Consider the following 16,128-nt stretch of genomic DNA (forward strand, 5'->3'; position numbering starts at 1 on the left):
ATTATATATTTTCTTTTCTTTTCAGTACTTTTATTTTCATGTGGAAACAATACTTATCGGATAGAAGTATTAGGTTTACTACTGTAGGCTACTGTACCAATGACTGAGTATGGACATGCTTTATTTTATGCAACTGCGCTGATGTTATCAAGATAAATAAATACAAAAGAATTGAGCAAGCACAATATCATGCTAGAATATTTCAAACTAGAGGCTAGAAAACAATATTTTTCATAAACACAATTGCAAAGAAGATATTATTTTATAATTCTAAGGAAATCATTCTTTTGAAAAAATTATTCTCCATTTCCTTAAAGAAATTCATCAATGAGAGCTCAATATTAAGCTCTCATTGATGAATATTAAATGCTAAATAATATAAGTAAATAATGCTAATTAAATATATGCATATAAAATGCTAAATAATCTCCTTATTTTAACGTTAATTAATTGTCTGAATGGTAAGAAATAGTGCGCATTTCCCTGTATTTTATATCGTCTGAGTGGAAAAAAAACATTATTATTATTTTTTTTTAAAGAAAGCAGATTTCATAAGTTAAAACCGTCTGATCTGAAAACAAATTTAGACAAACTACGATATTATAATGACCGTTAAAGCTCGTGCTTTATAAAAATTTGATCTATAAATACAAACAAATTTAATATATGGTCCCACAAAAAGTGGGCTTTGCAAATCGGCTGAGGAAAATTCAGAGCTTTTGTGAATGTTTCGAAAACTATTTTGTATATGAAGATTTTTTTTTTGATTCCGGCATTTTAGCATGTCAGTTTTGTTCCCTTGTAAAAATTTTACTATGTTACATTTCTATTTTTTCCCATATTCATCTTTAAAAATTCATAAAAAATATTACACTTGTGTTATTTATGCATTTATTTCATGGCTTTATGAAATATGATATTAGGCGAGTGAAATTTTTTTTAAAAAAATAAGTAATATCATTGAAAGTTTATAAGATTCAATTGACATTGGAAGCGTATTTTTTCTAAACTTTTAACTTTCGAAATTATCATCAGGATTTCATAAAAAATTTACTGAGAGTTCAATTTCATTACTGCAAATTGAAATATGATATTAGGCGAGTGAAATTTTTTTTAAAAAAATAAGTAATATCATTGAAAGTTTATAAGATTCAATTGACATTGGAAGCGTATTTTTTCTAAACTTTTAACTTTCGAAATTATCATCAGGATTTCATAAAAAATTTACTGAGAGTTCAATTTCATTACTGCAAATTGATTCAATAAAAAAATTGATAGCTATAACGGAAAAATTTAGAGATAGTAGTCATTTAACCATGCTTATTTATTCGGTTTTAACCAAATTTATGAAGACGCGATAATAAATAACAAAGTTACAGAAGTGTTCCATTATTTTTGTTGACAACTGTACCTAGAAATGGAAATACAAAATTTGATAACTCATTGGAGATGCATATTATAACATAGTTGGTTCTAATCATAGCTACTGAATCACCTGTATTCATTGCAATCACCTGGAAAGGTATCAATTTCGCATTACTTTAATAAATCAAAGGATCTTACTATATTCATTTCTCAAATAGCCTAATTAACGAAAAAAACATTAATTAACGAATCTATATTGAAGTAAAGCATGGTCAAAAACAAAAACGGTAAATTTTCTTAAAAACATCTAAAAGAATGCAACTTACAATAAAGTTATCATTAACAAAAGGCAGCTAGATATATTGATAAAAGGACGAAGCTAAAACGGAATAAATAAATCAATCAATATACAACCTAATGAAATTGTTCATTTCGCCAATGTAATATTTTCAAGCCATCCAACTAAATTCAATACACCTTTCATTACATTTGTTATTAAATTTGCCAGAAGTACCTAATTCTAAAAAATATGGAATTTCCCCTCTATATACTCTAGTTAAATAGGAATTATCGATTAACCGACTTGATTATAAGCATCAATATATCTAGATACATTTAAATAGAAATTAATCTGATTTTCTCTTGCTACTAAGTAAATATGTAAATCTGCTAATTTGAAAAAGAGACATTTGTAATCACGTGCAAGCTTGGTGTGTTTTAGAAACTAGGTTAATGGCATACTCATAATCAATAAAATTCGTTGTGAATATCAAAACATGTTTACATCGTTATTTTTTTATTCCTTTATTAATAATAACACATTGAAATATCGAACAATAATAAGTCGGATGAATATTCACATTTGTTTTAAAAAGCATATTGTCGACTTATTTTATTCTGTGGAACTCATTGTTATTTATTTAATCTAATATTTTGATTACTAATGTGTTCTCTAGATATGAAAATGTAAGACCAATATTTCTGCAGTTCTTAACACATTTTACAGTCTATTAATACAGAAATAATATATAATAATTCTAAAGCAAGTTAGAACACATAAAAACAAAAACAGGTGTATTATTAACTTACATAGAAAACTAATGGATATACTCGGCGTTGCGTGGGATTAAAATTGATTCATGTCTAATATTTTTGAGATAATAACTACTTTTATGTAAAATATTATAATGATGAAATTTTTTTACCGTCTGCTTTTAACCAAAATTATAATATTAGTTGAACTAGATGAATTTTAAAAGCCTCTGACAACTAATTTATTGAAAATGTTATTATTTTTTTAATATTTTGCAAAATTGACAGTATTTTTTCCCATGTCTTATATTATAAATATGCGAAATTAGATTGGATTCGGCTCAATTATTTAAGAGGTTATATGGTATATACATAGCCCAAATTTTTTTATAAGAATATATATTAAGATTTTGAAAAAAGCATTCGATATTTCATATACTCATTAGATATATTACATTATATATAAAATGCAAAGCAGATATGGAAGATTCTGCAATTGAAATTTGCTTTCTGTTTAAATGTGTTTATTCTTGATCGGATCTAATTCCTAAGCTTGAAATAAATAAAACTGGACAAAATTAACCTACCTGTTGGTGTTTTTATTTAATTTGATAGACAAATTCGCATATTGACAGAGATCTAGTAGATCTGATTGACATACCTGTTACCTGTTAACTGGATATGACGAAATATTTTTTCATACACGAATTACTACTGTAATAAGCATGACGACATTTTTCGTCATAGAAATTTGCCGTAACATTTTGAATGTATTATGTTTTATGTAGTAAATATGTGGGAATATTCCCCAGTTAACAGATTAATTATGAGCTATAAACGATATTATCACTCTCTCAACCAATATAAAAGACTGCGAGAATAGTTTTTAGCAACTTTCTCAGTAAAAGACTTTTTTTTTAAAAATATTTGATATAATATTTGATGATCATATCATGACAAAATACGATATTAATGTATTTAACTGTTTGGGAGGGATAAAATGTTTTTGATTTGAAGACGAAATTCAGTAACGACGTGAAAGCTGAATTTTACATATAGAATCCATTTAGAGTTGAAAAATTAGTTGTTAAATTATTCTCATGCCTGTAAACCGTAGTGATTTGAGCTCTTATTTATTAATTAAATATTCAGTAAAAATAAAAATTTCTGCTTTGATTATTGATTTTGGATCAGTATTGAAAACAGCAGGTGAGAACAAGTTCCTTCCAAAAGCGAAGAAGCGGAGAAAGAACGGGCTGAATTTTACATATCCTTAACTTTCTTCAAATTGTATTTTTATATCACATATGATGAAAAAAAAATGTAAATTTTTGAAAAAATAAAGATTTTTTCCCTATGACTTACAACCTATTATTACACATAGAAATGACTTATTTCGTCCGTGGGAGCCTATTTTTCATCCTCGAATTCGAAAACCCTCAGCTTTTGCACATACATAAAAAGGCGTTTATTTCGTCAAAAAAAATCAGGACTAAGTGGAGATGTTTATGTTTAAGAATAAGATAAACTGAGATTATTCACGGAATAGGCTAACAATATGCACGCTATGTTTCTGAGTACCAATTATCAACGAAAACAATCGTATAAAAGTGTTCGTCACAGGATTCTGAGACGAAGAGCAAGTTTGACTTTTTGCGATGCAAGAATTTTAATTGGATGATTTTTATGATCGATTGCCTGAAAATAAGCCACATGGCAAATAGCGTTCAAAAGTCTTTTACATACGAAATTAAATGCTGCGTTGTATGAAATAGTGAAGTGTTTCTTTGCTCATGCGTTTTGAATGGAAAAAGTATCGTTTTACAATAAATATTCAAAAATTTAACTGAAGACAAAAACATGATTAATTGCGAAATTCCTTTATTTCTTACTTTTCTTGAGATTTTAAAAGTATGGATAGTAAATTTTCGCTATCAGTAAATTAAAGCTTTCTTTATGTTATCTAAGATGTAAATTTTTTCAACATATCGGATATGCATTTAGTAAATAGTTTATAAAATACGATGTAATTTAATAGAAAATTTAAATAAACAATAAATTGACTTATACGGGTCGAAATATTCTATATTAGCCATAATTTATAAATGTTTATGAGTAGATATACTTTAATACAAGCTGAGCTTGAGTTTAAATAAATTGAACTATGAGAATTTAAAAATCCTATTTAAAAGTATAACTTAAGAGCTAATATTAAATTATCAAAAAATATAAATTATTACTTCAAGCAGTAAAATAATTTTTTTGAAAGTTACGAATTCTAACTGCAGAATGCATCATATGTGCATTAAATGAGAATTAATAAATTCCGTTAACTACATAGTTTGTTTGAATTTACCTGAATTTATTTGATTTACCTGAAATGACGCAAAAGAAAGGATATGAAAAAAAATCAGAATGAAAGGACCAGATTGCATTCAGTTCTCATACGAATTCTAATTAAATAGATTCATATAACCCAGTAAGAAATAGCAGTTATTACTAAATATAATAAAGATAATTAATATTATATAATTCGTTAAAAAGACGTCTAACTATGACGAAAGTTTAGCGTTATTATACAATTTTGTTATGGAAAGAATTAATTGTATTATATACAGACTGAACGTACTGCGTTTAGCTGTGATAACTAATTTTGTATAAATTAGAATTGTATGAACTATGATTATTTATTCCGAATTGAAAATATTTGCCGAATTTCCCCGGAATTTCAATGAAATGCTCTAGAATTTATTTCAAAGCAGATCGCCTGAATTTCTGAGGATTTAAATAAACAGCAATTTATTCATAAGCAGTAAATTGTTGATAATAATAATTATTATCATTTCAAAGCTGATAAAATATTTAATTAATAAATTATAAATACAGAAAAATATTCTAGTATTCCTTTTGTAAATTAAACTATCATTATAATATTAAATATTATATTGTATAGTATTTCATATTATAAATTATATTATTTAGCATTTAATACTATAAAGTATAATATTATAGTATTATATATTGCAGTATCAGACAATCCAATTAGGTTTATAATTCTTTTTCTCTGGAAGAAACATGTTTCAAAATTTGATAAAAGTATCACGTATTTGAATTAAGTGTACAGTATAGATGTATCAGTAGCCTAGAGGTAAAAATGTAAAAATAATATCAAGCAGATATACAACAATACCTATGTATAACGATATTATCTATAACAATAAACCTGCCTATAACATTATTTTCATTGTTCCAAGTGGAATTCCTATTTATTTTATGTATTTTGAAATATCTTCAGTTATACTCACTATAACATACGTTTTCTATAAGGATAATTTTATCTGTTTTGAAACCCGTTTTAGCAGAAGTTCAATTTGTTTTTCATGGAATATGATACTCCAAGTTCTAGAACGTGAAATAACTAGAAAATCGGAGGGAGAGGGGTAGAAACTGGAGTCTGTTGTACCGCAATAATATCTAGAATGAGGGAGAGGGGAGAGTTGATTGGATAAAACAATTGGAATGTGCGTAGACATGTCTATATCGTCTTAATAGTCGAGTGAGCATTGTTGGACTTCTTCATACGGATAACTTTTTTGAATTGACCCTTGTTCCTTCTTATTTTTATTCATTTTTACTGTGCTTAAACTTTGAATAACTCTGTGTTAATTAATAACAGTTGACGAAAAGTTAAAAATAATTTTGGAAATTGAAGAACTTCTGAAGCAAATGAAAAATACAAAAAAGGTATTAAGTTTCTCAATGGTCGATAGATATCATTTGAAAAAGAATACATAAGTATAGATTAAAAATATTAAAATGAATAGCAAATGGAAGGATTCAAATACATTAAGTTTTGAAATATTCAGAAAACAATCCTAAGAAGATTCTAAGAGATGGACGCATAAGACTGGCTTATTAATAAATCAGCGATTTCTAAAAAGATCATTAAAACTCGTTTTTATGCCAAATAATTATAATTTCAAAACAGCAGTGAGTGGTTTGCTTCTTTTTATATTCCTTTTATGCCTACATTTACTATTATAAAATATTTAATAGAAAGTTTCATTTTTAAGTTTTAAAAACGTTTAACAGTTTATAACATTTAACTTTTTTATAAACAGTTTATAACAAAGTTTAATAGTTAAAGTAAAACAGTTTAAATCATTTAATGTTTATAAAATACTATTTCGTATCAACAAATATTTCTCAGATGAATTAAGAAATAAAATGAAACTAGTTGTTATATAGACGTGTATACACATAAAAAACTTTGGAAGTGCAAATGTTAAAATTATTTAGAATGATAATGTCTCCATGACGAATTTTAAGGCCATTACAATATCGTTATCAGCAGTTTTTATAATGCATGCATTTTTCAATTCTAATTAATATATTTTTCATTTGGATTTTTTATAATAAGATATTGTGCTGGTTTCTTTTCATTTATATTTTGAAATTTTTCGAATATCCTCTCATTTTTTATTGCACATCTTTGATAGTGTATCTGGGTTCCAGAAACATCTAGATTGAAATTTAGAAAATCTTGTAAAATCTTGTAATTTCATATCAAGTGATAATTAACATTAGCTTATAAATGTTTTATTCTACGAAATATCTATGATGCCAGTAATTAAACTAGTTTCTTCATGGATATAATGAAAGCATGCAATCTACTTTTTACTAAAAAGTAGTAATTGCGTAATAAAGAGTAAACTTATCATGAGAATCAATAGCTATTCTTTTATATCTACTTGTATTGATATTTTTGTCAAAATAAATGAAAATGAAGTATGAAGTATAAATACTAATTATTTTCTAGTCTTATCCAAATAAATCACAATGATATTATGTTTCACATCCATCATTTAAAATACTGTTAAATTTTTTTTTTATTCTGTATATTTAATACTGTTAGTCAAATTTTCTTTTCTTATTATTACCGAACTGATTGTTAATTAGCTTCCGCATCATTCTAAAAAAATAAAATGCATTAAAAATGTGAAAAATTTGTTAATTTTTTTTTCTCAGAAATCATTGCTTGTAATCAGACCAAGACAAAAATTCTTTTGTATTTTGTATTACTGAATCATTTCTCGTTTCGTTAAGATTCTTCTTTTTATTGAAATTCGCTTAGAATATATAAATTTACCACCAAACTGAGAATTAAAAAAAAATATAGTGAGCTCCAAATAAATGAACTGGGAACAATGTGCTCTCTCTTTTCTTTCAAACAAAGGCAATTATTCACATTTTTTTGCATCGAAAAAATGAACCTAATCCTTTTGTTTTTCCGGAACAAATAGGACAAAACCTCTAAATTAAGTATTATTCAAAATGGTACAAAAGGAACAAAGGGGACTAATTTCTATGGAAGTATTTCCCTTAACTTTACTTACAGATGACTTTAACCACTTTCCTCCTGACAAGTCTTCGAGGTTACCTTTCTTTTGTTGCAATGATTGGTAACCTTGGAGACTACCGTTCCCTTCGGACTTCTTCAATTCATGTTAAAAACAAATGTGAGGAGGAAGGGGTGGCGAGGGAACATGAAAAAAATCAAAGTTGTTAGTCACTCGAAGAACATGTTAAGTAATGAAGCGCAGCTAACGGACAAGTAAAAAACAAGCTTTTCTTTTAAATTTAATTTTCTAGCACTTACTTTGCCTCTACTAATGTTGCACCGTGCTTCTCCTTTTCGACAGCGGGTAACATCGATTTTTCGTAACTCATCGTGCACAGGATGGGACAGATGAAAGTAAAAACAAGGGAGTGCGGTAAGGAAAAAAAAAAAAAAAACACAAACCTCTTAAAATGTTTTAAGTGAAACTTTCGTCCTCTTTAATATCGACTAATTGTATCAATGGGTACATGGCGCGACTGAAGAAAGTTTCAAGCGACAATAAAACGAAAGTAAAACTGGAGGAAAGGAAATGCCCTCTTGGGACTAGCATTGGTTTTTTTTTTCTCGAGCGAACAGCAACTATTTGTTACAGTTAAGAGGAAAACAGGATCGTTTGAAATTGTGTACGAACAAATAAAGCTTTTTGCTTAGCAAATGGAACGGAAAAATACATTAATTTTACCACAAACTCTCTGGTTCATCAATTTATCAGGGAAGCAGGAAAAAAAGAAACTATGGTAAAGAAACATAGATGTTTTACAGTTTAATATTTTATTTTCATTTACGTAGATTGGAAACTCTTTTCAGTAAGCTTAAATTTTACGATACATTGCAGAAACAAATATAAATCATTGAATGAGTTGATAAAAAGCGGCTCTTTTTTTGGAGAGGGGTTATAAGGTGGGTGGATTGTTTTCGATAGTGGTACAGTATCAAAAAAGAAAGAATTATAATTACTTACTATATACAGATATAGAAAATAAATTCATCTAATTTTCATTTAATTTTCGAAGCCGTAATAGGTTGCATAAGAATCTCAGCATTGGAATAGGAAATCGCCAGTACTATATTTGATTTACTTCACATAAACTTTGATGAAGCTGTTATTAAAAATTGATCTTATCATTTAATTTTCGAGATCGCAATAAGAACCTCAATTTTGGAACCAGAAGTCAGAACCAGAAGAGTTCGATATAGGATTCTATTGATGACTCGCCAACCAATGTGGTCTTAATATTAGCTTAATATATTATAATGATGGTCAAATGTCTTTCATTTTAAAATATTGAACCCTCTATTAAAACGCAAAACAATACAAATTTTTCTGTTATCGAAGTATAAACAATATAGCGCTAGTCTTGGACCACTGAGGCATAGTAGAGTCCTGACAGAATTTTATTCCAAGATTATATAGGTGTGGTTTTATTGCAGGAAAATTCACAGTATATGCATGTTTTATTGAATCTGTAAAGACTGAATGCTCTTTCAGTGACGTGGTTTTGAATTTTGGGAAAAAGTGTATTGGATCAAATAATGTTATTTGGCAGAGTGAAAATAAATGAGTGTCAATTCACAATTCTACACTAATCTTACTAAAGCTTACTTTTCAGAGAAATGTTCACATTTTTAAAATTATACTTTACTGAAATTGAGGTGACATCTTAACTTCATGTAATATAAATTAAAAAAAGCATTCCTATTTTTTTCTCCTGGCGCTTTAAAGAAATATTTTGTAATTGAAAAGTTAAATTAAAAATCTCACAAGAACGAAAAAATTCTTGATTTATAATTCTTATAATGTTTTTCTGTAATATTTGTAAAAACAGTTAATGACCAGAATGCCTCAAAACGTTATGTATGACTTCATTACAATTATAGAAAAGTTAAGTTGATTTTGAATACATTTTTCCTTTTATCAATATTCTAGATTCGATTATGAAAGGTAAATATGTTTTCCAGATCATTATTTAAGTAAATTTATTAAATAATTGCAATTATTATTATCATTTAATTGATTTAAGGAGTTTCTTGAGGTTAACAATTCATATATTAATTACCTATTGACATTTAACTACTTGTTCAAATGATTATTCTTGTATGAAATACAAAGATTATCTTTGGAGGGATAAGATGAAAATATTTTTGAAAGTCAGCGTGACGGTAATAAAGATATAAATGCATTTATTTTTTGCCCATTTCTGTTACCATTTTTAAAGAGCAGCTGGACATATCTTCGAATAAGATCGTTATAAAATCATATCATTGAACTATAACAAACTGATTGTTCAGTTAGAACGACTATTTTCTTGTTATGGTGCAAAAAATGTCCAGGGTGAGTTATAATGGGCAAATAGTTTTTCAGAGAAGCAAAGTTTTTCTGTAGAGCATTGATTTAAGTAAAGTATATTCATTAATTTCGCTTTCGTAATGTATGAAACGTATCTCATAATAGATAAATTAAATTGAGGTTTATGCAATTAATAATCAAATTAAAAATATTAGATTTATAAATGATTATCTAGCAGTTACAAGTGTTTATCACTTTCCATTCAACGAATTTTAAACTATTCAGTGAATTCAGTTTTAACACTAATGTTCAATTTTTTTACATTATTTATGCAAAATTTTCTTAGTTTGCGTTTTGAAGAAATATTTAAATAAATTCATTTTTTATTCCTTACTATGATATTATTTCCCGAAATCATAATACTTTAATTTTTATTCTCAGAAAGGTTCAAATGACTTTGGTGGATAGTTTATTAATATATTTTTGTCGAGTATGAATTTTTTTTTCAAATGAAAAAAAAAACTTTTTATTCAAACACAAATTGTGCTCATATTAGTTACGATACATCATAATTAATATGACTATAGAAAATCAATTGATTTTACTTATTTATGGTCAATGTCTTAATTAAAGGAATTAAATACACACATTTCTTATGCAATTTAATTTTTAATACCGAAACAATTCCTCATACAAATAAAAACTGTCAAAATAGAATCCATTTTACATTTTTACCACCTCCTATCGCAAAAGCATATAGTAAAAATTTCTTTATACAATTTTTTTTTAAAAAGTCGTTCAGTAGTTTTCTTTTGTAGATAATAAAAATTATAATTTCACGGGCTAAATAATTGTTGTTTTAAAGAGTTGTCCAGTAATTTTCATTTTTAGCATAATAAAAATTATAAATACAGAGGCTAAAAAAATCACAGCGAGTCAAATGCAAGCGATATAACAATTTATGGGCGAGTATGTCAATTATCATCCAATAATTTTAACAATTTAATATATTTTAGTCAAATAAATATTATGTAAATTTCATTTTATTTACAATATTTACAGTAAACGCTTCTATTGATGAAGGTATGAAGATGAAGTATTTTTAAATATTTTTCTTTAATTAATATCATTCAGTTAAGGTCAAATAAATAAGTGCGTTTAAGAGATTTCATGTAACTACAGGCAAGTGGATGATCTACTTCATTATGCGACAACCTGCACATGCCGCAAATCGCCACATCTTTTTAGCTTTACACTTTAACAAGTTCACCCCAAACCTCAAACCAATCTGGAGGAATAATGTGAAAATAAACAAAATATAGAAGATAAGAACAATAAATCAAGTTCAGTTTCTTCAAGATAAATAAAGATCTGCTACTCTCACATCCAAACCCAGCACTATTCCTTTCATCAATATTCCCAATGAAGCAAATCAATCTTTTCAACAAATTCAACAAACTCATTGGTCCTCCTTAAAGAAAGTCTTTAACTTTCTCGTATACAAAGTATGGAGGAATTATAGAGGAAAATTCGAACTCGAGATTTTGCCGAATCTCTACGTTTTAAGCGTACCCGAGTTCGAAAACGCATTTTTAGAACATTTCTGTCTGTAACAAAGATAAGTCAAAAACACATTGAGCCAGATGGATAAAATTTGGTATATAGGCTTACAACTAAATTTGTAGCAAGATGCGTTCAGAGGAAGTCGGTTTGTCCGGCTGTTCGAACATAAATTAATACGGTAATTGGAAAACCAAGAGCTCTAGATGGATAAAATTCGGCACATAAATTTACTATCGATATTATTGTGTTAATAGCGTAAATTTGATCAAATTTAGAGCGAAATTCAATTCAACAAGGGGTTGCCTATTAGTCGGTCTGTACTTTCAGAAACATCTAAACACAATAATTCAAACACTCACTAATTTAATAATATCAAATTGATTTTATGACTACAAGTATAGTTTTGTATCGGATTATTGTTTCAAGGAGTTGGGAAAAACACGGTTAAAACGCAAATTTCATTTTCTTACACTATATCATATGCGAGAGATTAATCTCCAAAATTTCGCCAAGTATGACACATTAGATTCATTAAAGATACTTAATCCAAGCCAAAAATGAATATTTTGTAACTATTGTACGTCAGTGTCATATAAGGCGTTTTCTGGAATAACACTTTTATTATGGAATTTGTGAGAAAGTTTTAGGGAAAAAACTCTTACTGGTTTGTTTAGTTGCATTGTGTATTGTTAAGCTGTATTGATATTTTATGTACTACTGTGTAACATTTAATATGATTTTTTCCCTTACTTTTCGATAAATGTTTCCGAATATATCCATTCAACTGACAGATAACCTTAAAGGTTCCGAGTTTGGAGTATATTTCAAGGGAAAAAAAGGGAAGTCTTGTTTTAAAAAATTATTATGATTAAATATAAAACTGCTGAAATATATTATTTAAATTATATATATATATATTACAAATTAATTCTATTTATATATTTAGTTTCGTTCCAAAAAATATCGAAAATACTCTAATATGTATTTTTACTTACCTTTTTTGAAGTGTCTGTTTGTTCTACGATGAAATTCACCAGGTAAAAATCTAGATCTTGATTTTCTATTCAGATGCGATGTTTTGCTACCATGTGGAAGACTGGAATGTTTCAAAAATATGGGGACGTTTTGTTTGCTTTTCTTTGAATCTAAAATTTAAAAAGAACAACCAAAAATGTAGTCTGATTTACTAATACATTAATATACTTTTTATTTGCTAAATATTTTACGTATATATTTTTAGTATTGAAAACAGTAAAGGAAAATCGAAATATTCCGTTATTTTAATTTAAAAGTGATTTTGAGTAAGATCTTATTTAATACGTGGATATGTGTCAAAATACATTGGAAGAATAACATTAGCCCTCCCATTGCTTATCCGTAGTTTTCCGATAGTTGGGCGTCTATTTTCTACTTCATTTTTCAATTATTGCTGCCTATTATATTTATCTTTAATTGTACGAATTTAAATTATTATATGATGCTATTAATGGTTAACATATAATAGCAATTTGCTTCTAAAACATATAATAATACTTTACTTCTTTGCAATAAAAATAGCCGAATTTGTTTCAAATGTTACATCTAGGTATTGATTTTAAGAAAATCCGCTATTAGTCTTAAGATCTTAGCTTTAATCGTAATAACTGTAGGACAGATAATAAAGTAAGTAAAAATGTCATTTCATGACATTACTTTAATTATTAATTTTCCCTTTTCTAATACAGATCACTATCATACTCCTTTACTTTGCTAAAATAATTACTGCTTAACATTGCTAATATTAATTTTTGCTTATAGGTTAGTCATGGACATAAAAAGTTTCAAGATCAACATTTTCGTCTAATTTTATTCTTTCTGAAGAAGTTATTACATGTCTTAAATTTTATTTCTTATCAGTAACCATTAATACCATAACAAAAATTATTCATTGCAATTTTGTCATTGCAATAACTTTTTTGAAATGCAACATCCTCGTTCATAACATCGAAATAATGCAAGCGAAATTAAGCAATAGTTTTTCTACCCAAACATATCTTTCTCATTCAAACGTCTTTTGCTTGATCAATTGGAATACAAAAATACATTCAGAAGATTGAAACATGTTTCCACAATGGTTCTTACCTTCAGGGCAAGGAAAATGCGCTTCTACTGTTATTGTCTTTTGATATCGGCAACTAAAAAGCTTCATCTGGCATTCCGAACCATATGTGTTTCCGTCGGACCCGCAAACCAAATCTTTGTTCTCATCTGGGGAACAAGTGAAATCGCAGATGCACTGAGCTTGATTGTCCTCGGTTTCTCTACATTCAGCTCCGTGGAAGCATATTAGATTCTCACAAGATCCACTCACTGGCTGAGCAATGGATTCTACATAATAACAGAGAATTATTATAATATTGGAAAGATTTATTAAACTTTTAACCGTGTAAAACAATTTGTTTCACTCGAAAATTTCTATATACCGAACATTTTTTAGGAATATGCCTTAGAAAAATTATTTAGATATAACGAGTAAAATTTTATTTAGCGGGAATAATGGCAACGGCAACGTCGTGATATTTCGGAGTTTCGCAGAGTGACAAAATGGTCACGAGTACCTCCACATCATAATTTGGAATAGCAATTATAATTTGTAAGTTTAAAGGAAAGATTTAAATTAATTGAAACTAGTTTAGACGAGTGCATAAAACTTTAACGTCATGAAATCTGGCATATCTATTTATTTAATTGTTATGATAGAATTATTAATAAAGAAATAATATTTTGATTATTTATGAGGAAACAGAGAATTTTAAGGAATTTTGGTTGCACGATTATTACTATGGGGATGATTTAACCATATATTTTGGTTAGTTCTTTCGAAAAAAAATCCAGAAAAATTTCACGCGTAGTTCAAAAATTTCATCGTAGATATATAACACCGAAACAGAAATAATTTTGATAAAACTTTAATCCATCGAATTGGTAACGGAGTTAAAAATTGTAGACATTTTTTACAGATGGGAGATTAATATAAATATAGTCAATTGCAGCCCCACGTCTTTTCCTATAGCTGAGCACAGCAGAATCGTATGCTGGCAGTTGAAGTAACTCTTAGTTCAAAGTTTAATTTTTAGAAGAACTTGATTGATGTTCTTTTAATAAATTCCGAAATAATGTCAATTTGAAGGTCATTATGATGCATTTTCTTTCTAATGTAAAAGAGTGCACTAACAATCTTCATCGTTTTGGAAAACCCACAACTTCTGAATAATGAAGGAATGAAGATTTGAGCTGACTTCAAAGGCATTAGCATTAATAAATACAGAGAAATTAAAAGAGAAAATAAGAGAGAGAAAAATGGAACAAGTTTAAAATATTTATTTCTAATGAACGACAAATGATCTCTGAAACTGAAGATATTCTAATTTTCATTAAAACCTATATCTTTATATAGCACTGCATTTTTATTTTTGTTAAATAGAATGGTGCATTTTAATCTCTCAGACTTTCAAAAAAACATTAATATAAATTTCGTGTTTTTGAAATTTATAGATTTAATTATTATAAATTCATTTTCAGTAAAAAGTGCAAATATTTTAATTAGATCTCTATTTTTATATGTGTTTCCAATGATTTAGTTCTTGATTTTTCATTTCTGCGTAATTCACAAAGATTTAATTCATTTAAAATACGATTAAGTTGTTAGCGTATTTCGTGTTACGAGATTTAATTCGCTTTATTTCAACACATCTCTATCGATACTATGCAAGCAAATTCCACATAATATTTTAAAAAGAACCTACAAATAAGATTAAAAATAAGAATCAATAATCTATTTTCGACTATAAAGAATTAAAAGCCGATTAAGAAAATGTGCACTATTTATTATTTTAACTATATCCTATAAAATTAGATTTTAAAATTTTCAATTCTTTACGTTTTTATTTTTAATACTAAAATAAAAAGAATCACATTTTCAGTATAGAAAAAGGCTCAAATTTGGTGTCCAAATTCGATGTCAGCTGGTAGGTTAAACAGTATTATGCAGCTGCAATGAGCAAAAGAAAAAAACCTCTAAATATTAAAATTTAAGAATTATTTTGTTATAATGTTTCTCAGTAAGGTGAAAGAATTTTGTATATTTTTTAACTTTATGTTTATACACTCCTTTCAAAAAACAGAAATATTTCAAAAACTTTGAAAGCAATGCTTTTATAAGAATAAATATATAATCTTAAATGTTCTTTATTTATTAAAAACATCATAATTAATAATAAAAAATGACCGAAATTGAATGTAAATGCATGTATTTTATAATTCGCCCATATTAAAATCATATTTCATTTACTCTCAAAATCTGTTTAGATTTGATAAAATCTAAATATAAGAGAAAATAATTATTTTATATATAATGAACAATTAATGAAAGTATATGACTCTATATCTTAGTTATATAATGAGCGATTAATGAAAGTATATGACTCTATATTTTAGTTAT

The 16,128-nt window shown here is 27.1% G+C and overlaps 1 protein-coding gene across 1 annotated transcript in view; it reads right to left on the minus strand.

The window, feature by feature from the left end:
- LOC129961970 (agrin-like) overlaps nucleotides 1–16,128 on the minus strand; it is a 309,476-nt gene that overhangs the window by 63,790 nt on the left and 229,558 nt on the right. The window contains exons 18-19 of the mRNA XM_056075621.1: nucleotides 13,770–14,015; nucleotides 12,644–12,793 (exon numbers count right to left, since the gene is read on the minus strand). Of these exons, the coding sequence (XP_055931596.1) occupies nucleotides 12,644–12,793; nucleotides 13,770–14,015 (396 nt within the window). The remainder of the gene's footprint in view (nucleotides 1–12,643; nucleotides 12,794–13,769; nucleotides 14,016–16,128) is intronic.

This window comes from Argiope bruennichi, chromosome 2 (genome assembly GCF_947563725.1).
Source record: "Argiope bruennichi chromosome 2, qqArgBrue1.1, whole genome shotgun sequence".
In the NCBI taxonomy this organism is placed as follows: Eukaryota; Metazoa; Arthropoda; class Arachnida; order Araneae; family Araneidae; genus Argiope; species Argiope bruennichi.